We start from the raw sequence: 20,375 nt of genomic DNA on the forward strand, positions 1-20,375 counted from the left end.
AGCGGTCCAGTGGCCAATCAAGACTGTCGAAAATCAATAAGTGTCCGCCCCGCTGCACTGGTTGCACAACTTTGCAAAGAAAAAGTGAGCCCAGTGCATTCAGTATAGATTAAAGGGGCTTTATGTGTTTTATACAATTTATACAGGAATCTGTAGGAGTTTTTACACAACTTTATTCTTTAAGCATGCAAGCAAATACATTGTGACAGCAGAAAATCATTCAGTAAAATGCAAGGCATTCCTTCTGTGAATTTTTTTAAGGACACCAGAACAATCCCACCACCAGGTCCACCCAGGAGCACACGATCTTCCTCAGCAGGTGGAGTTGCCCGATTGTCATGAATTTGTAGATGTTAAAAAATGTTCTGGGCACTTTAGGGCTTTGGTCTAACTCCATGACTATGGGGCAACTCTATTTGCTGAGGAGGATCATGTGTTATGGTTAAAAGCTCAGACCAGTTACTGAGTGCTGTAGCTACTGTTGAGGACACAGAGGGCATGTCCTAACCTGAAGGATAGTTTTCCATTTTATCATTTCCAGTTACACATATAGGGTGTTGAAAAGACAGATACAGTTATTTTTTATGCAGAGGAAAATGAAGACATTTTGGAGTAGACAACACAATTTACTGTTTTAAATGCACATCATTTTTACAAAAAAAAATCTGATATCCAGCTGATTGTATCAAATCTGGAGTGTAGGGGCGTATTTCTACAATCCTGGCTACAGCCCTAACTGAGACTGTTCTGTGAACTGCTGTTTCCAAGGTCAAAAAAATCGATGTTCAATCTCAAATTAAAGGAGCTGGTAAAACAATATGTTGTCAGATGCTAAAACTGCAGGCTATGTACATAACTCCAAATTCCAATGTGTGTAGTAAAGAATGAACCTGTTATTCAGATGTCACATGCTTAAACTTCAGCTCTTAACATAGACTCAACACTTTCTTCCTTCCCTTTCCCTATCTTTTCCTTTTTCCTTCAAGGTTTCTCCAGCTGGATCTCCTCCTCTTCCTCCATAATGTTGCACACATCCTGGTACGGGCCATGTGCCTGGGAGCGTTCGATCTGATCATATGTGGCGCAACAGTCGTCCAGATTTAACCCCTGGTGTATGAGATAAGGAAGGCGGAACACACACAAAAATCAATGAAACATATTCATGTTAAACTGATTAGTGGCACAAGATAACATGTTCATTCACATCTTTGTTCCTGCTTTCAGCAAAGTGACAATCACAAGTGCTTCTCATGTGCCTGCCATGACATGTGTTTGACTCTGAGAGTATGTGGCTCAGTTCACCTGGTATATGTTTTCGTCTTCCCTCTTCACTTTCTTCTTCTCCAGTTCATTTAGTCTCTTTGACTGTAGGGACGAAAACAGAAGTTGGTAAAGCTGTGAAATGATGCAACTTCCCAGGAAACTTGAAAATTATCCTTTTGAGAAACATATAGCTATATATGGCAGGAGCAGGCACAGTAGGGCTGGCCTACAGATTGCAATCATTTCTGGTGTGTGGAGATGAGTGATAAAGCAATACCACTCATATCAACACACCAGAAGTGAGTGATAAGGCAATACTACTATTGAGAAATGCTGGAAATTAACCATGGCTTCAACATCAATGCTATGGGTCAAGGGTAGTTGACAGATAATGTACAGTCAGTCCTAATGATGTGACCTTCTCACCTGGCAGAGAAGGGTGGCAGAAGGAACAATCACACACAGCAACAGTAAGATTCCCTCAGCTGTCAGGATCTTGTTTTTGGTGCTTTCGCTGAGGTTTATTGTCTTCTCTATTGGTTCTAGGCATACAGACAGGGTTCAGTGGTGAAACACTCGAAAACAACAGTTGTGCCTTCAGAGTCCTTACTTGTTTTTGTAGCAAGTGAGAAAGCACATTTGAAAGAAGCTGGAGTGTATAAAGAAAGAATCAGGCCAACTAAATAATTACTAAACAGACTTACTTGGAGATTTGATTGTTTTGTTATATAACCGTGCTATTTAGAATAAAGAACACCGTCTAACATAAAATACATGAATAAACAATTGATGGTATTGTTCGGTAAGGGTAATGGTGTTCTTGTGAACTAATGCAGGTTATCTCACACATAATCCCCAGAGGAGTTTAGTGGTTCTTTTACATTTACACATCTGCCATCTGTATTAAATGAGATTATGATGCAAAATGGCATTTCAGTGTGAGAAATGCCTCCACACATTAGCTTGATTGTAACTTGATCTAACCTTGGCGCTATTTAAAGTAAATGTCTGGGCAGCAGACGGGAATGAGACCGTACTGATGATGTAAAGATTAACTAAGCCGCGGTACGCAAAGATGCGGCCACTCACACAGCTCTTGGATAGACTATTGTTAACAGGATTTATGGCTTATGAGGTGTTAGCAGTGCTTAGAGCTTGCTTGACTCCAGGTCTCCATGTTTGCCACACACACACACACACACTCACACTAGCACTTCTGAATGGTTTGCACTGCAATTAGGGCCCCTCCCACCACACACACACACACACACACACACACACACACACACACTCACTGTAGACCTGCAGGTAGGTGCCATGTGTGAAGAGGTGGACGTCACTGCCATTCAGCAAACACTGGTACAGCCCAGTGTCATTCAACTCGACTGACTTGAAGGTTAGGGTGCCACAAAAAATCTCATCGACTTTTGTGTTTCCTTGAGTCGCACGGTCTGGAAACTGCACGGCATCTGGACCCAGGGTCATGTTGCTAGGTTGAACACGTCTCGCCCAAGTGAAATCCACCGACACTCTGGTGGTGTAGCAGCACTTCAAGACAGCTGCTTCAAAGAGCTTCACCCTCAAAAAAGGCCTGTCTACCTCCAAACTCACCTCACCCAGAGCGAAAACCACTGCGGAAGAAGCAACAATTATTATCATCATATTGTTTTGTGCGTTTATTATACATTTGTTCACTATTTGATTTTAAACATTTGTCAAATTATTAAATTATGATCACAAATATCATAACAGCATAACCTGTATTTACAATGGACATGTAAGGTTTTAAAAGAGATCAAAAAAAATTTACCAAAATGATTAGAGCAAAAATGTAACATGATAGCGCAGCCATCTGCTTTGACAGGAGATGTGGTTCACTGAAGCAGAACTCAAAAGAGCCAAATGTAAAAAAAAAAGTTATATAGAGTACATGTATAAACTTAGCTTTAATGTACATTCATGTAGAAATGCTTGTTTTCTACAACACCCAAAAGATAATTGCATCTACACAAATATAAACTGTTATATAGTATATACACTATATAATAAGTTTAGATATTATTGTATCGTATAATAAATTGATCTGACTCACCAACAAAGCTGCAGAGGAGAAGGTTTGTAACTGTCCCCATTGTGTTTAATTCAGAGATTTAAAAAAATGAAATAATGCAGCTAAGATTCTTTATACGACACTGGTCGCAGTCCTCGTTGTTATTGTACTAACACACTGGTGTCTTGCTTTTCTCTCAGTCAGGATTTACGCTTGAATGAATTTGAACCATCCCACATTTGTATAAAAGTTATTTCTGCATTAGACAATATATTGTATGTTAATTTCTTCATGAAGAATATTATGGTTATTGCGTGAGTACAGAGTAATTTCCTTTATACTGTACACACAGACTGTATAAAATCAACAATGGTAGGATCCAAATACAATCCTGTTTATATATGAACCCATGAAGAGCCAACAAAACTAACTTTGAACCCCAACCATTAGCTCACATAGTTATTGGCTCATAACTAACTATATAAAATGACAAAACAGGAATTTATTTCCCCAATTTATTTAAAAAATGAAGAATTAAAAAACAGAACCAGTACCACAATTTTCCTGAAGTATACATCATTAAAGAGCCTCTTACACAATAAAAATCAAAAGCCAAATACACAGTATAGTTCTTGCATATTCGTTGTTTATAGATAGACAAGATGGCAGACACCTGTATAACAAGGAGCAGTGTCTTTTCTATACAGGGCACTGGCTGGCTGAGTTGGTGGAGGGCTCAAATCCTATTGCTAAGAACAGAATCCTGGGATGATCTCTCAATGCTTATTAGTGATGGGTTGTTTTCTCTCACTCTCAGAGGTCCATTTCACAGTCCTCCATGAAAGACAGCCCAACCAAAACAACAGCGATTGTGTTTGCAGACTTTCGAGCCCTTTATGAAGAAAACAACTTGATCGTCACAACAAAGCACCACTCTATAAATACGTTTTCCATACATCTAGGTATTTGTATATAGAATGCAAGAGGGAAAACATCTGGAGGAGAGAAGTGCCTGTAGTAGTTGTTCAACCAGTGAGTGAAGGCATCACTGTAAGCTGGTGTTAACTGGGTTTCACCTGCTGACCACTGCAGTTTTGACAGTTAAAAATCCCTGGTTGAGATGATCTGAATGTATCCCATCGGTTAGCTGGATAGCCACAGTACAGACTGGGTTTACGCTTTAACGTGCACACCAAAAAAACCCAAAAACAGTTACAATATTTGCATAATTGTTAAATTCATTCATGCATAGACGAGTTACAGATAAGTCCGGTCTCTCTCACCGTTATGGCCAAATGCACAGTACATAATTACAAAAGCTTGTTGAGCTTGAAAAACAATAGGAAAAAACAAAAACCGTAACAAAAACCTCCCCGACCCGTTTAAGTAAATCAAAGACATACACAACATATGGTAAAACTGTGGGGTAAGAAAAGGTGATCATGCTATCAAAAGTGAGAGTGTTACCAAGAGGTGTATGTGGCTAATAACCTTAATAAACACTAAGAGGGGCCTAATTCATACTTTCCATTTTTTTCCTTCAAGCTAACATCTATGTACAATTTGAAGGAGAGATGGCAGTAATGTTAAAACACAAACTTATATAATTTAGAGACTTGTGACACTCGAATGACTAATGGAACCATCATTTACATAAGTTCACACTGAGGGTTCACTAGGGTCAGTTTGTTATTGTGGCAACAACGATGAGAATGCATATCAGGAAGTGATTACAGTACTGGTGAGAGCGACGTTGGAATGAGACTGCAGTCTTCCTTCCTCCAAACCTTCAACATTTCCTTTGTATCCTCATCTGGCTCCACTGTCTTGTTTCCTTGTCCTTGTTCTGCAGCTGGAGCAGGTCCCATGTGTTCAATTTAGCCCCAGAGGTGTTAACAGTCCTCTATCCAGGTCAGAACAGAACAGCTTGTGGCAGTCACGCCGGCATTTACACTTACACTTACTGACCCAAACAGACTCTGAAGACAACTTTTTTTATGAATGTTTTGCTGAAAGTCACTGAAGTGTTTGCAATAAATCACAGATTCTGTTTGGCTTTGGTCATAAGGCTAGGCCAGTCCAACATTCTTCATCTCAGTATTTACTTGTACATTTATTAGAGAATCGAAAACCAGGCATTTTTATTGACAACCAATGCTTCATTCCTCTATGTGCTTTTTGAAATCCCTTCACTTAAGTTGCCTCATGTTGGAGTTTGGGGAGAGGAAAAGCAGCTGCTGAGCATCAAGTGACATGCTAATATACAGATGAAGCGTGTCATTAAGAAAACTACAGCTCGTATGAGGATCTAACGGTGCTTTGTTATGTCTTTGGTCCTGTGTGCATGGTCACAGTTATGCCACTACTCAGAAATTATATCACCATAATTATAATTACAATCAACTGCTGAATAAAAGACACAGACAGAGCTCAAACTTGATAGAAATATTGCTACCAGGGAAGAAAAGAATCGTTTGCTAATAACATAATACATTTTATAACGGAATCTTGTGACACTGAACAACCTTTGTGAACACTTCTGTAGCACTGGGCTCTCAGTGTTTGTAGGTGTGTGTGTGTGTGTGTGTGTGTGTGTGTGTGTGTGTGTGTGTGTGTGTGTGTGTGTGTGCGTGCGAGTGTGTCTACATTTTTCTTCAGTACAGTGAGCGCAAATGCTAATCTCATGTTTTCTACACATCTTCTCATGACCGTCTGGTTCAAGGTGGTTTCAAATAAACCAAAGCAACCTCTAAAGACACTACCCCATCCCTACATTTTCTTCACTCTCTACCTTGATCTTTGTTACACATTCTAGGTTTACCTTCTTATGTTTTGTTTAACTCATTGCTCTATCTTTGTTTTGGCCCAGTGCTGTTACAGTTTCACTCAGGTGAGGCAACTCACTGACCCAACAGAAATCAGAGGAATAAATAAAAGCGGTAAATACAAAGAGGTCTCCATTATTAACAGCACGATTACTTATGGTGCCACTATTTATAAATGTTTCTATGTGACCTAGTAACAGTAAGAACCCTCCAAACAAGCACATCCTTAATTAAAAACTTTGTAACACACATACACACACTTTCTTGCATGCAATCTTTTCAATAATGAGGGCTGCCTACATGAAGCCCAATTGTTCAAAAACTGTACTGAATAGAGAGTAAATGTAATAAATTTAGCAAAAACAGTGTGGGTTGAACTTGTTTTGATTAGGAAAAAAGTGCATCTCTGTGGTACTTTGGCATAGACTAGAAATAACACTATATGTCAGCAGTAGTATCTCAATACATCTTCAAACGCTACATTGGCCCCTTAAGGCTTCCACCTGGTTTGACTAACTTGGCAGGCAAACATAGGATTTCTCCTTTACTGTACATCTGCTATTGGCAATAATGTAAAAGGTTTTCTAGCGTGCATGTCTCTGGTGTGCGTATGTGTGTTACAGCAGATCGCAATCACTACATTTTGCTAGGCAGCATCTCTCTCACAGCAAAATATTGCTTCATTTTTTTGGCACCTTTCTGCAAAAAAACAACAACCTCCCACTCAAAAGTAGGATGTCCCGTGTTTTTTTCTTGTTTTTTTTTTCTTTGTATACCTCTCTACCGAGCACGCACGCAAACAGACACACATACACATGCACACACATCCCATGTTCCATCACTGAACCACTGCACTGTGCATAAAGCCCCCTAATGCAGCAAGGGCCCAGGCATGACTTGTGAGTTTAGAAATTTCCAGGGAAGTCACTCTTGCACTCCAAACCAGCACCAGTAAAAATCTAAAGAGAAGAAAAGATGAGGAAGTTTAAAGGTGAGATAACAACATGCAAAGTTAATGAGATTGATGATGGGCATAATTTCCACTGGGGGTGCACATACAAGCTGTGTTTATCGTATCTTATTCTATTTCCGTCTCTGTACTTTTAGTGGTCTGATTTGATCTAATTTATGATGTTTAATTGTTTTAACTTGATTTCTCCACATAAAGCACTTTGTAACTCTGTTTTGAAAAGTGCTTTAGAAATAAAGTTTATTATTATAATATTATTATTATGGAAAGCCTGATAACCAATATCATAATATTTTTTATTTGCTAGATGGATGTGACATCACATTTTATTGTTAAAACATCTTGTGTCTCCTCACTTCTGAAACTAAACCTTTGATGATGAATGTTGATACTTAAAAACTTAACTTATCCTTGAGCGTCACTTTAAATTTCGAGTTTAGTGTTCTCACCTAGTGGCCAGCAGGTGGCGCGGTGGGGTCTTACTGGAAGTTACCCCCCTCCAGTGAGAACTTGGAGAGGGCCTCCTGGAGCCTGTGGTGCTCCTCTTCCACAGTCTGCAACACACAAAATCAATATCACCTTAGGAACCGAGGACAGACACTCGCATCCCCACCCCCACTCACACTCACACACACACACACACACACACACACACACACACTGCAACCTCCTCCTCCTAACATCCTCTCTTCGTCTCCCTCGCTGCTTCTCTGACACATCCCATTGCAAGCGCTGGACATAATAGCCATTTTCTGAGAAGTCCAATTTCACAGGGCAATTTTCAGCCAAGCAATAACAGCAGTGGTTAAATGGTTTTCTATTCTCTAGTTTCTCTTTTGTGCCATTTTGGCCCCATTTGTCCAAAGTATACCACAGCTCGCTCCTTACTTAAGTCATCCTCAGTGAAATCCTTGATGCCCAACTGTGTGTCTCTTTCAAGTCGGCTCCCATCTTTGTCTCTCATCTTTATCTGCGCCCGTCATACTACCTGCTCGCTGCTCACAGTTTTTCTCTATATTCTCATCTAGCTCTCTCTCTGTTCACCTCACCTGTAGTCTCTTTAGTTGTTCCTGCAGACTGTGGAGCCTCCTGCACACTTCCTCCATCCTCTCCTGGGACAGCACCAGGGGCGCACTGATGCTCCTCTCCTCCTCGCCTGCACCTTCTTTTTCACACAAGTTATCTTTCTCCTCCTCCGCTCCCCTGTCTGTGGTCTGGCTTTCCTCTGTGGCTGGAAAGATCCAATTTAGATGAGTCAGTTTTGTTTGAATTACAGTAAATTATGACCAGTAAAACTGATATTTAACACTATCTACCTGTATGCGTTTCACATATTAAACATATTAAACATGATTGTAAAGCTAATATTGTTCAATTTCTCTGTAATGTCATTTTAAGGTGAAATAGGTCTCAAAATCCTGCTTTTAGAATAAACAAGAAGAAAAAAGATTTTGTCATTATACCAAATTTTGGGGAATGTAAAATGTTTTGTCATATTTTGACTGAATTTTGTTTTGTTTTTGTTGGCAATGGAAGGAGGAAAAAAAACATTTTCCATTCATGAAGCATCATAGACAATCAACAATATTTGGACATCAATCAATTAAACATGATGTTTAAAGGATTAGTTTGACATTTTGGGAAATACACTCGTACTCATTCGCTTACTTGCAGAGAAGTAGAGCTACAGCTAGGAGACGTTAGCTTAGCTTAGCATAAAGACCTGGAAACAGCTAGCCTGGCTAAAGGTAAACATGTTATATCTTGTTAGTTTTATCCGTCCAAAAAAAAAGGAAAAATGACAAGTTGCTGTTTTACAGAGGTTATAGGCTGAACTACTTTGTGGTTGTGAGCAGTTCCAGGTAACTTCAAAGTGATGATGAAGACTTCAAGACAACAGTCTGGCTATATTACCCACCGTAAAACCGCAACTTGTCATTTTTACACTTACTTTTACACTTATGGATAAAACAAACAAGATGTAACGTGCTGACCTTTAGCCAGGCTAGCTGTTTCCCCTTGCTTCCAGTCTTTATGCTAAGCTAAACCAGCAGCCTGCTGGCTCTAGCTTCATATTTAGAAAGCTTCATACACAAAAGCCTACCTGTTGACTGACAGCCCTCCATGTCTTGACTGGGCCTCTCTGACTGCTCCTCTCCGTTTTCTTCATCAGGCTGCGAGTCTTCCGATAGACTGATGCTGCCGACCAACAGCCTTTTCAGCGAAATGACTAACACAGGAGACAGATTCAGTGGTTTCATTAGAAGGACAGGCAAGCTACTATGAAAGAACAACAATTATATGAAAATCATCTAGAGAAGTACAAGGAAGACCCTTATTCACCTTCATCCAAAGCACTGTTGGCCACCTTCTCCTGATCGCTGTTGGAGTGGCCTATCAAGTCGAAGCCTTTGTCTGACAGGAAATCAATCAGCCTGTGCCTGGGGTCTGAAGACTTGTCATCCGTCAAGCTGTCCTTATCTCGATCTACAGACAGACACAAGGCTTAACTTTGGCTCGAGCTTTCAGAAATGTGTAACAATAACAAATTTGTACTATTTATTAAGTGCTCAGCTGATAAAGCACTGCGCTCTCACCACTGCTGCTTTTCAAACTTCCATTCTCAGTCGGGCTCAAAGGGGCAGTCAGCCTGACGGAGAGAAAATGACAAAAGAAATGAGATATTTTGAGATGGGTGAACTTTGGCAGGCGATGAATATATTTTGCTCTTTCAACAGACGAGTAAGCACACACACACACACACACACATTGACACCTACGTGGTGGGACTGAAGGGAACTCCTCCACCTCCAAGAGGCAGCGACAACCTGATGGGTGCTCCACTCTTCTTCAGATCATCCACTGCTGATTTTATCACATCAGTCCAGCTGTAAACACACACACAAATCAGATTACAATTCATCCTTTGATTTACCTTCTGATAACAAACACGATTAGTCTGTGTATTCCTCTCTGACACTTACATTTTCCTCTCTGCAACTGACTGAGCCACCAGTTCATAGATCTGAGCACCGCTGTCCCAGGTAAATATCACATAGAAGGCCTTTCGATCTGACGGAGGGAAAAAACAGCAATCGGAAGGTTGAATGATATTGATCTCACAATGGAAGTGACTGTATTTGGCTGTGAAACTACTGTGTGCGGCTAACCTGTGGCCACCTCCCGTAGGAAGACTGAGTCCAGCTTGATGATGGGGCTCAGCATCTGCTTGCCCTCCTGCACGGCGATGTTACTCTTGCTCTGGCATTTGAGGACCATCTTGTCGTCCTGCCTCTGCAGGAGCACCAGCAGGTCCCCAAGCAACACACACTGCACCTCTGGGAGACAGGGAGGAGAAGGAGTAGGACAATGACGTGAAAAAGATAGCAAAGGACAGATAGATATTTATTTATTATCATACCAATTGTACATATAGTTCATAAAGTTTATGGCCTTGATTGTTCTTAGTTTTGTGATAAACAGTATTTTTTCTTTCTTCACCTATCTATTGTGTGTGCGTGTGTGTGTGTGTGTGTGTGTATCTGTTGATCCAGGCAGTAAATGTCTGCATACAATAGCCCATATAGGAATAAATAAAGTTGAACTGAATTGAATTAAGGTTAAATGATTGTATTGATCTGGATGTAAAAAAGGAAGTCAAGGGGCCAATGAGATCTAAAAACAAACAAAAAAAAAAACACCTAGACAACAGCTGTGTTTCCTTCTATAGCAAAATTTAATCTACGAATTTGAAAAAGGGAAATGAAAACAGAAAAATCTGATAGCAATTATCTATATATCCCAAAATGAATGCTTACTCAAAGTGAGTAGTGAGTTATTTGCCTTTTATTTTTAAATATAATAAATATGGGCTTGGTGTGACTGGCCTAATAAATAGTTTGATTTAAATGAATAATTGTTCAAAAATGGTTCGGCAAATGTTAAACAACTGTGAAATGTTTGGACAAGCAATCACATATTTACCAATTGCCTTCTCCTTTGTGACTCTCCAGGTGAGAGGGCCTTCATAAAGCATCTTCTTCTGATTCAGGTCGATGTTCTAGAGAAGACACAAGCAGATGATAATGAGAACATTTCTTGCAATAAAAATCTCAAAGAACTAAAGTCTGCAAAGTGCAACCATGTGTGCAAACAAACTTTGTTTAAAAGAACTTTACCTTATATTCAGTATAAAGCTCATTACTGGGTTTGAGCCCTGACGTGTCCAATCTACGCTGGTATTCCTTCAGATTCTGGTAACAGAGAGAAAGGTTAAGAGGGTCAGAAAGAGGACAGACAGAACAGCTCTGAAGTAGAAACAGCAAGCAGAGACCTTCAGAGGTCTCAAAATGAATTTACCGAACTCCAATTGGTGCTCAATCACTACATAACAGTGTGTTGAGTGATGGATTGTGTGTTTCTCACCAATAGGTTCTCCATCTCTTTGACCTCCTCATTGACATGGTTGAGGATCTTTCTGCAGCACTCTGCGCTCTGCTGGATCCTCTCCTTCTCTGTCGGGTCCTCTGTGGAGAGACAGAAAACACAGAGTTGAGGAAAATACAGCTTTCACAGCAGAGGCCGAACGAAAGCCATTAATCATGAGTGCACACAAAAATCTGGGACGGACAGTAATCGATTGTTTAAGTGTTTTTGCTAGTGTGCTCAAGTAAGTCGTGCAAACATTTATCCTGTGTTTTGATATAGATAGCACATATGGTTTTAAATATTGGCATAATAATCTTCTGCATTTTGACCTAAAAATATGTAATTTACTCATAAGTTACACATTTATACAAACACAGAGATCATATGGCTGTCATGAAACATACAAGCCCATGTATCAGATATCTACATATCTACATAAACACCAGACTGTCACTTGAAAAAACCCTTTTTTCCTTTCTCTTTTTTACAAATCCAGATGTATGATTTTTGCATCAATAACATAATGAAGTGGCGCGATTGGTCAATTACTTAATTTTCTGTAATAACAGATATTCCTGTATGTTTATTTTATCCATTAACAATTAAGAAATAGATTTACCAAAGGAATGTATTATATCACAATATACAGTATATCGATAACGTGACAGAGGATTTTGACCATTTTGCCCATCCCTTTCCACATTTTAATAATTAGCAATAATTAACTCACCTGCCATCAGTAAAACATATGGTCTCATTAATGTGGTTACAATTATGCCAGGAGCATATGGACATCCACACAAAAGTGAGCCACAAACAGGCATGAGACACACACACACACACACACACACACACACACACACACACACACACACACACACACACACACACACACACACACACACACACACACACACACACACACACACACACACACACACACCTGTGCTCTTGGCAATATTCTCCAGCAGCAACGGATATTTGGTCAGTCTCAGCATCTCGAAGGGAATGATGTCCTTGAGCTGCAGCCTGCGGCACTGGGGCTTACTCTCTGCCTCCTGGGATTAAAACACACACGTACACACACAACACACACACACACACACACACACACACACACACACACACACACAGTCAGAATAAGAGCACATGTATGGGACCACTCATGCGACATCCTGCATGTCCATGCATCTATGAGTGCACCCATTTGCGTCTTGCTGTTAAACCTTTCAGAATTTATTTTTGACTCAGTTTGTGTGTGTGTGTATATGTGTGTGTGTGTGTTTGTGTATATAGTACCAATATGAAGGAGTTGAAGCGTGGGTCTCTCTTCTGCCTGCTCTTGATCTGGTCCAAGGCCCACGACTGGTGACTGCAGAACCGGGCTGTCAATTTCTGGAACCACTCTCCCTCTGTACCTTCAAACTAGAAAACACACACAAAATGACACTGTGTTGCGCTGGCCAGAAATAAAGAATGAGAGGAATAAAGAGATGGGCAGACTGAGAAAGAGCTGGAAAAGGTACAGAGCAAAGACGAATAACTAATATAATGGTGTAGCTGTTACAGCCAATATTTTACTTTTAGCATTTGTTAAACCAACAGCACAATTACTCAATTACTTGATTTTAATTGTCAGCACATATCAGTTGGAGTTTTCCTAAAAAGAGAAACAGGAGGATATAAAGAGAAAGATAATGTAGACTCACTCTGTTGAGCACTGTGGTGCTGATGGATTTGACTATGAAGTTGTCATCCAAACGCAGTTCCTTCAGGTTCTCATAGAAGTTACCTGGATTCACAGTCAGAGACAAACAAATGTACTTTTAAATGCAGTGAGCAACTCTTCTTTATGCAGTCATCAACCAACAGTCACAAAAGCACTAATGAAGGCTGACTGCTGAAACACTGTTCTCTGTAACCGTTTTTGACTCCTGTATTATTCTTGACTGTGCATCCAGTTATATCCTGTTCAAATAGACATGCAGTTACCTTCATCACTGGCAACAAGTACTCAGCAAGCAGCTTCACAATATTTGCCCAAATTCAAACAGTACAAAAATTAGATTCACTGTATAATGGTTTGCTTGTTGTGTGCCAGGACAGCACTAGCTTCCCAGATCATGTGTCTGACTCTGGGAGGATACAAACATAAGTAAGAAAAGGCCCCTTTGTAGTGGCACTCACAGTGCATTTCAATGATCTCATCCAGGTTGGGGAAGATGGCGGACAGCTCAGGGGAGGTCAGGAGCTCCTCTCTCTCTAAAGGCTTGGAGAAAACCATCTGAAGGACACTTAGCATCCGCACATGGGCATGCTCAGTCGCAAACAACTCTGAGAGGAGAGAGGGAGTAGACACAGAATAAAAGACGCTAAAAAGATCTTCAAAAGAGACAACCTCATTTTCTCTGCACGTGTCTCCTTCTCATCATGTGCTGCTCTCTCTCTTCTCCTCACCATTGATGACCTCCTGCCTCTTGGTCTCCTTCTTGCTGAGACTGGACAGAGCTTCAGGGGAGGCCAGCTCCCTCCAGTTGGGCGGGTCCTGCTCAAACTCCAGGAAGCGGGGGTCCATCTCCTCCAACTGTGGGGAGGGGCTGGTGGGGGAGTGGCCAGGCCCTTCAGGAAATACTGGTCCATCAAAACTGAGGAAAGAAGGAAGTGGGAGAATGATTAATTTAGATGTTAGTTACTACAACGTAATTCAAGTATGACCCAGGTGGCTATCAAGTGATGTGACAGACTCTCTGGTCTGCTGGCACAAGTGGAGCTTGTTGGCTGTGTAGCAACAGCCGCTGTGAACAGCTTGTATTTCTAAATGTACACAAGGGATGTCTTAACATTAGATAATGGAAGGATGTTAAATAGCTGGCCAGAGTATCTAGTAGATAAGCTATCTATCAATGTCCTGTTGTTATTCCTGCAGCTTGTCTGCAGTATCTAGCAGAGCCTCACTTTAATAGCATCTAGTAGTTACATGTTAAGATTAAGATTTATTTTGCAAAATCAGCCAGCTGATAATCGATTGATAGCTTACGGTGACAAATAACGGGTCATGATATAAGTCAAACTGAAGCTTTTCGAACTACAATTTAAAGTGCTTTAGAATAAAAAATGAGAAAGCACAAAAGCCATGCACAGTGACCATCACATGGTTTATTATTGTATTGATTGAACTTTAATCGACACCAATACAATTTCAAGTGTTTTTTTCTAGCCTCGTTGTTCTACCACTCTTGGGCTTTATTTGCACAAAGCTGCTCTCCACTGGACGTCCATGATGACAGCAGCTGTCATTGTAAGGATTGCTCAAGAAAATATACAAACGGAGAAATGTATCAAAATCTTTGGAATGAACTTGACCCCTGTTGGATGACTCAGGATCCTTTACTGTTTCAAGACGATCCCTTCTGAGTCCTGACAAAGTATTTATAGTCGACTGACAGCAAATTAACCCTTAATAAAGGGCTGGCACCTAATGCTTACCCAATGGACAACATTGAGCTAACTCAATAATCATTCCCCTGAAGAGCTAAATGTCTGACCTTTCACTGAAAATGAGAGTAGTGTTTAACTGAGTCAGTAAACCTGTCAGTCAGGTTGATTCATTTAGTTTTTGTCTACAGGAGACAATGCACAATTGCCCTTTAAAAACAATACAAAGATTAATTGAAATATCCTTTCAACATGGTCTACCTAATAGTTCTGAATGGTTTGATCCATCAATATTCTCATTATTACCAATTGTTTTGTTTAACTGCTTTGCAACCATCCTGTTTTATCTGTCAGTGTTTGACAGCCTGTCTGTCCCTGTTGTGCACCTCCCCATTCAGAGAGGCATTAAGAGGGGGTTTGTCCATCTTACGGATGGAGGTGCTGGGGGGTGAGCGGGGCAGGTGTTGCTGTCAGTGTAGATAGCGGCTGGAGGTCCACATCACTACGGGAGCGAGACTGTTTGGCCCGGGAAGAGCCACGGCGCCGAGAGGAGTGCCGGTCCACGCGGGCACTCTCGCTACGCCCCACTTTCCTATTGTAGGGAGGGAAGGTGGGAGAGGATGGGGGAGGGATGAGAAAATATATAGAATAGAGGGAAGGAGGAATTGGGATAGAAAAAGAAGGTGGGAACAAATGCAAGAAAGGACAGATGGAGAGAGAAAAAAGGAAAAGTGGCCACAGGGAGAAGGAGGATAAAGTACGAGTATGAAGGGAGGAAATGACGCCGAATGGAAAGGCAGCCAAAAGGAAGTGAAAATAACAAAAGTCATATGCAGTCAGTGTGCACAGACATTTGTGTTCAGTAAAGAGGAGGATAAATTATTTAAGGTACAGCAGTAGAGGATTTATACAAAAAGGGAGTTGTTGAAAAAGGAAAAAGATCACATCAACAAAAAGATGCAGAAAGAGAGAAAGTATGCAAAGTGAATATGCATGACATATGACATGCATATACTGGTTAGACAATGAAACGTATGGACTATGCTTCATTTATTGTAGACATGGTAGCACTTTAATGCCAACACTTTTTACATTTCCTAATGAGTTACTGGGAACCAACTAGTAAGGAAACAGTATGTTAAGAAAGTAGCCTTGCATTGCTTCTACATAATGTCTGTTTTCAGTTTGGCAACTTTAATAGTCATTTATGTCAACAGTTCTCCAAATCCACACAACGTGCATTCACATCCACAATGAAATAATCCAACTGATCTCAACAATCAAAATTACTCTAATTCCTTCACAAGCAGGTACACGATACTTAGCCATGTAGTGTGTTTGACGTTTATGTATCCGGAGCGCAGGGCTCGGCGTGAGGTGTGTATGCGTGCAAGTGTTTGTATGTGTGTTTTGTGTGATCAGTATAAGGCCTGAAGCATGTCCATGACTCTGTCAAGGCGCTGACACCCACCTTGTCTTCCGTCTGCAAAAACACGGAACACCACATCGTTACACACCTGCCTTTATACAACTATTGTAAGCCACAGTAGCAAACCATAACATGCAAATGAAAAACCCCAACACGATATACTCTATATACTATATTTTAACCACTGTCAGAGTAGCATGCCAAAGCCCCTGGCACAACATGTAACCGCACACACTGTGGAGACAAGCAGGACAGAGGACGGGCCCTGGCCACGATAGACGCAGACACCTTGAAAAGCACACGGGGCGAGCAACGAAAACTAGAATATAAAATTCAACTTACTGTTCACTTTTGACTATTAACTAAATAGCAGCACAGGGTGAAGATTAGCTACTTTGTCTAAAACTTAGCAGCTCTTTTTTTTTTTTTTTTTTTAAAGCTTTAGACAAAATATTGCCACTTCTATATGTTTACTAGGTAGAAAGTTGCAGCACAGAAAGGCTCATCTATAATCAGTGCCATATAACCATTACAATTACAAATGCCTCAGCCTAGAAGAAGTCACCAGTGTATTGACCTACATGTACCTGAATCCAGTAGGAAAACAAGATATTCAGAACTGCCCAAACAATGCCTATACGCCTCAAAATCTGCAATGAAGCTCTGTTGTCAACATTAGGAGATGCACAACAGGACACACAAACACAAGAGAACACAAATGGGACAGAATGATATTAGGAAGAGAGCACACAATCCATTGTGAGAAGAAAAAGGAGAAAGGACACGAGGGAGAGGGAAGGCAAAGGGTGGAAGGGAAGGCTGGGTCGGAGTTCACCTGCTGAGGGTCCTTCTCAAAACTGCAGGCTCTGTTAGCTAGCGAGCAACGGGCAGCATGACAAAAGCTTGCACACAGCAGGGACAGACTGCTGGGGGAGTTTTACCACGCTCCCTCAGCCTGAGCACTTCAGACACGTATAACCCTTTCCCCTGGTCGTTGGATCTATACACCTCCCATACAGTCTAATTATAATCTGATTATAATCTCTAATCCTGTAATTTATTATACTGTCTTATTGAGTCACTACACTGCAGTTATAATCTCACTCCCTGGATGCTACCGTATTTATTACCACCTCCGTCCTTCTCACCTGTCTTTCTCCAGATTTTCCTCTGTGGGAGTGTCGCTGGGTGAGAGGGGCTCCCCGACAGTCAGCCCCCCTCCCAGCCCGACAGGGGACACATCACCCCCGTCGGACGGGGTCGGAGGCTCTAAGCGATTGATTGCGAGACCTGGAAGATTAGAAAAGGGGGACGAGAGAACAAATGAGGAGATATATATTGCAATTTTTTCTGTTGAAAGAGAATTAGTTGGTGCTTTTATCCAGTTAATCAACAATCTATTTACACGAGAAAACCGATGCCAATTTTCCTACTCACTTCAAATGCTGTTACCAAACAATCGTGATATACTGATTATATGCCCGAATACATGTCATGTTTACCAAAAGGTTTGTTACATCAGTTAAAAGGCTAAACGGTGGAGTCTTGAGTGTGCCAATGGACTAATCATAGACCTTTTAGTGTTTAACTGTAAGCAATTAATAAACTAATACATTTAAAAGAGCAGTTACCATTTGATTATTCAATATTACATTAAATTATGCATTTAAAATACTCAAAAATTGAAAAGATCATTCAATCTGTGTATAAATGATGTGGGGGGGGGGGGATTTTGTATTTATAGCCTCACTAGAGGTGTGGCTCTAGGGATGGCAATCCACCACTTTGGTCCAGGCTGAAAGATCTTAATAACTACTGGATGGACAGTCAGGAAATTCTGTACAAACATTAATTTCTCCAGAGGATGAATCCTACAGACTTTGGGGATCCACTGGCTTTTCTTCTAGTGCCAGTATGAAGTTGACATTTTCTTTTTTGAGTAAAATGTCTCGACAACTGTGATGAATATTAATAACTAGCATGCTAACAAGCTAAACTAAGATTGTGAACATGGTAAACATTATACCTGCTAAACATCAACATGTTAGCAATGTCATTGTGAGGATGTTAACATGCTGACTCAGCCTCACAGAGCCGTTAGCATGACTGTAGTCTTGTTTTATTCATCAATTCAACACTGAAAGAGTCCATAATTGCTCTGGTGGCACACTCCAGACTCCATACAGCACAGTCTAGTCAAAGAGCAGGCTCACAATCGGCGTGTGAAGACTCTGGGCTGTTGGCGGTGCTGATGTTGTTGCCTGAACCATCACTGATCTCTAACCCAGGCAGGGAGGCAGGGCTTCCGCTGGAACCAGACTTCTTGTTAGGGAGGGAAGGGGCTGCAGGGTCGGTCAAGGAGCCTCTGCCGGGAGCTAGACCCTTACGCTCTGGATTCACTTTCTCCTTTTCCGCTGAAGAGGGGGAAGAGTGCAACAAGTTTAACATAGCTGAAGTATACACAAAGCAGGTGCAGAAAAACATGACCTAGAAGCACTTCAGTGAGTGAAAAAGGGACAGAGACTTTGTGAGACAGACAGACAGGATGAGTATGGTGCAATCAGGATGTCTATAGTAAATGAGAGGGTTAGTTTGGTACAACAGAACATCCACAACCCTGCAGACGAGATGAGTGTGCAATGTGTGAGGTTTTCTGGTGATTATAAAATATACAGTACCACTAATTCGTCAAACAACCACCCTGAACCACAGAATCAACTAAACACTGCCGGTCCCCTCCCAGTTTGATTTGAGACATGCAGACATGCTTATGGGTTGATTAGTAGGGATGTGACCATTCTACAGATAACGGGGGAGAGGCGGGGGGAGACTCTGGACGACTAGTACCTTCAGCCTCCGTTTTAGGTTTGACCTCAGCTGCAACAGGAAAGAAGGGCAGGACAACATATTCTCATATCCAGACCATTCATCAATATTTAAAGATAATACATATAGTTATTGTAAATGTCACTAGAATACTTCATTATAACATGTAAAATTAGAGATTGTAAATGATATCATTATAATACGGTTCATGTGTGATGTTTGCTAAGACACAAAAGGAGATACGTACTGTTGCCTGCAATCCAGCTGGGGATGCCAGGAAACACCCCTCTGGGCTTGGCCTTTGTGGATTCATCCTTCTTATTCTGGAGAGGTAACACAGGTAAGGAGTCAGAGAGAAGGCCAAATGAAAAATAAGTCAAATCTAAGGGCTGGAAAAAACACAAATGCATCCCCACAAAGGTTTAATGAGAACAGTGCAGTACATGTATTGACCTGTTTACTGACTCATTGGTTTCCCTAACAGGAAGGAGTGTTATCCTTCCACATAGGTGATGGTAGCTTACCTTTACTAGTTGTCTCCTGAAGAAGCCTCCTCTGGACTTCTTACTGTCAACTGCCCTGGTTTTAACCCCAAGGTGCTTCATGTAGAAGGCCACCGCTGAAAAGATGGATTGGCTACAAGAGAAGTCAGAGAAAGGCATTAATTAATAATATCTAATAATGTTTTTGTTAATACTTATTTGTTAATGTTCTGTTTTGCAGGATTTTTTATTAATATAAATTAAAGTTTACATCCACGTCTGTCCAAGTGAATACTTGGAGGGTGTTCCTGAGATATTATGTTAACAAGAATGGGACGGATGGACAATCCGAAAACATAACATAATGCCTCTGGAGGTTTAGGATGAAAATGAGGATGGGCAGATGTAGGGAGGTGGAGAGTTGAGGATGTCCAGATAGAGAAGAAGAGGAGTTGAAAAAAGAAGGGTGGAGAGAAAAATATGACACAAAAAGACAAAAGGAGGAGTTGAGAGAAATAAGAGGACTAAGGGAGGAGCCTCTGGGGATGTGCACACAACAAAAGCACAAGTGTCTTGCCTCGCCAGTCACAGTTTTACAGAGCATGCTGTCGAATACACTGACTGCAACATAAAGAACTTTAATCAGAAAGGACCAGAACTGTTGTGA

At 40.9% G+C, this 20,375-nt stretch overlaps 2 protein-coding genes across 4 annotated transcripts in view; both read right to left on the bottom strand.

The window, feature by feature from the left end:
• Positions 1 to 979: 979 nt before the first annotated feature.
• Positions 980 to 3,410, bottom strand: cd79a (CD79a molecule, immunoglobulin-associated alpha). The gene is made up of 5 exons (XM_070912618.1): positions 3,356 to 3,410; positions 2,559 to 2,894; positions 1,690 to 1,805; positions 1,303 to 1,365; positions 980 to 1,107 (listed from the first exon to the last, which is right to left on the bottom strand). Exons 1-5 carry the CDS (start codon positions 3,393 to 3,395, stop codon positions 982 to 984), a joined length of 681 nt encoding a protein of 226 aa, XP_070768719.1. The 5' UTR covers positions 3,396 to 3,410; the 3' UTR covers positions 980 to 981.
• Positions 3,411 to 3,941: 531 nt separating this feature from the next.
• The window catches only part of arhgef1 (Rho guanine nucleotide exchange factor (GEF) 1), a 28,075-nt gene continuing 11,641 nt past the window's right edge, over positions 3,942 to 20,375 (bottom strand). For 2 of the 3 annotated variants that reach the window (XM_070911295.1, XM_070911297.1), the window contains 22 exons: positions 19,751 to 19,862; positions 19,474 to 19,549; positions 19,248 to 19,277; positions 18,614 to 18,814; positions 17,549 to 17,690; positions 13,994 to 14,181; positions 13,724 to 13,870; positions 13,246 to 13,328; positions 12,836 to 12,961; positions 12,480 to 12,594; positions 11,534 to 11,634; positions 11,287 to 11,361; positions 11,093 to 11,168; positions 10,279 to 10,446; positions 10,093 to 10,180; positions 9,889 to 9,996; positions 9,706 to 9,758; positions 9,452 to 9,595; positions 9,213 to 9,338; positions 8,158 to 8,339; positions 7,558 to 7,662; positions 3,942 to 7,097 (listed from right to left, as the gene is read on the bottom strand). In XM_070911295.1, the coding sequence (XP_070767396.1) occupies positions 7,588 to 7,662; positions 8,158 to 8,339; positions 9,213 to 9,338; positions 9,452 to 9,595; positions 9,706 to 9,758; positions 9,889 to 9,996; positions 10,093 to 10,180; positions 10,279 to 10,446; positions 11,093 to 11,168; positions 11,287 to 11,361; positions 11,534 to 11,634; positions 12,480 to 12,594; positions 12,836 to 12,961; positions 13,246 to 13,328; positions 13,724 to 13,870; positions 13,994 to 14,181; positions 17,549 to 17,690; positions 18,614 to 18,814; positions 19,248 to 19,277; positions 19,474 to 19,549; positions 19,751 to 19,862 (2,416 nt within the window). In that variant the 3' untranslated portion in view covers positions 3,942 to 7,097; positions 7,558 to 7,587. The remainder of the gene's footprint in view (positions 7,098 to 7,557; positions 7,663 to 8,157; positions 8,340 to 9,212; positions 9,339 to 9,451; positions 9,596 to 9,705; positions 9,759 to 9,888; positions 9,997 to 10,092; positions 10,181 to 10,278; positions 10,447 to 11,092; positions 11,169 to 11,286; positions 11,362 to 11,533; positions 11,635 to 12,479; positions 12,595 to 12,835; positions 12,962 to 13,245; positions 13,329 to 13,723; positions 13,871 to 13,993; positions 14,182 to 17,548; positions 17,691 to 18,613; positions 18,815 to 19,247; positions 19,278 to 19,473; positions 19,550 to 19,750; positions 19,863 to 20,375) is intronic. The other variant, XM_070911296.1, reaches the window with a different exon arrangement.

The sequence above is a fragment of the Enoplosus armatus genome, chromosome 9 (genome assembly GCF_043641665.1).
Source record: "Enoplosus armatus isolate fEnoArm2 chromosome 9, fEnoArm2.hap1, whole genome shotgun sequence".
NCBI classification, from domain to species: Eukaryota; Metazoa; Chordata; class Actinopteri; order Centrarchiformes; family Enoplosidae; genus Enoplosus; species Enoplosus armatus.

Excerpts from the sequence above, each read along its gene's own strand:
- cd79a (XM_070912618.1), bottom strand. The coding sequence starts at position 3,395 with ATGGGGACAGTTACAAACCTTCTCCTCTGCAGCTTTGTTG. Across the intron at positions 1,806-2,558 it reads CACCTACCTGCAGGTCTACA|AACCAATAGAGAAGACAATA; the intron begins GTGAGTGTGTGT and ends CTGTATGCCTAG. Across the intron at positions 1,108-1,302 it reads AAGACGAAAACATATACCAG|GGGTTAAATCTGGACGACTG; the intron begins GTGAACTGAGCC and ends CTCATACACCAG.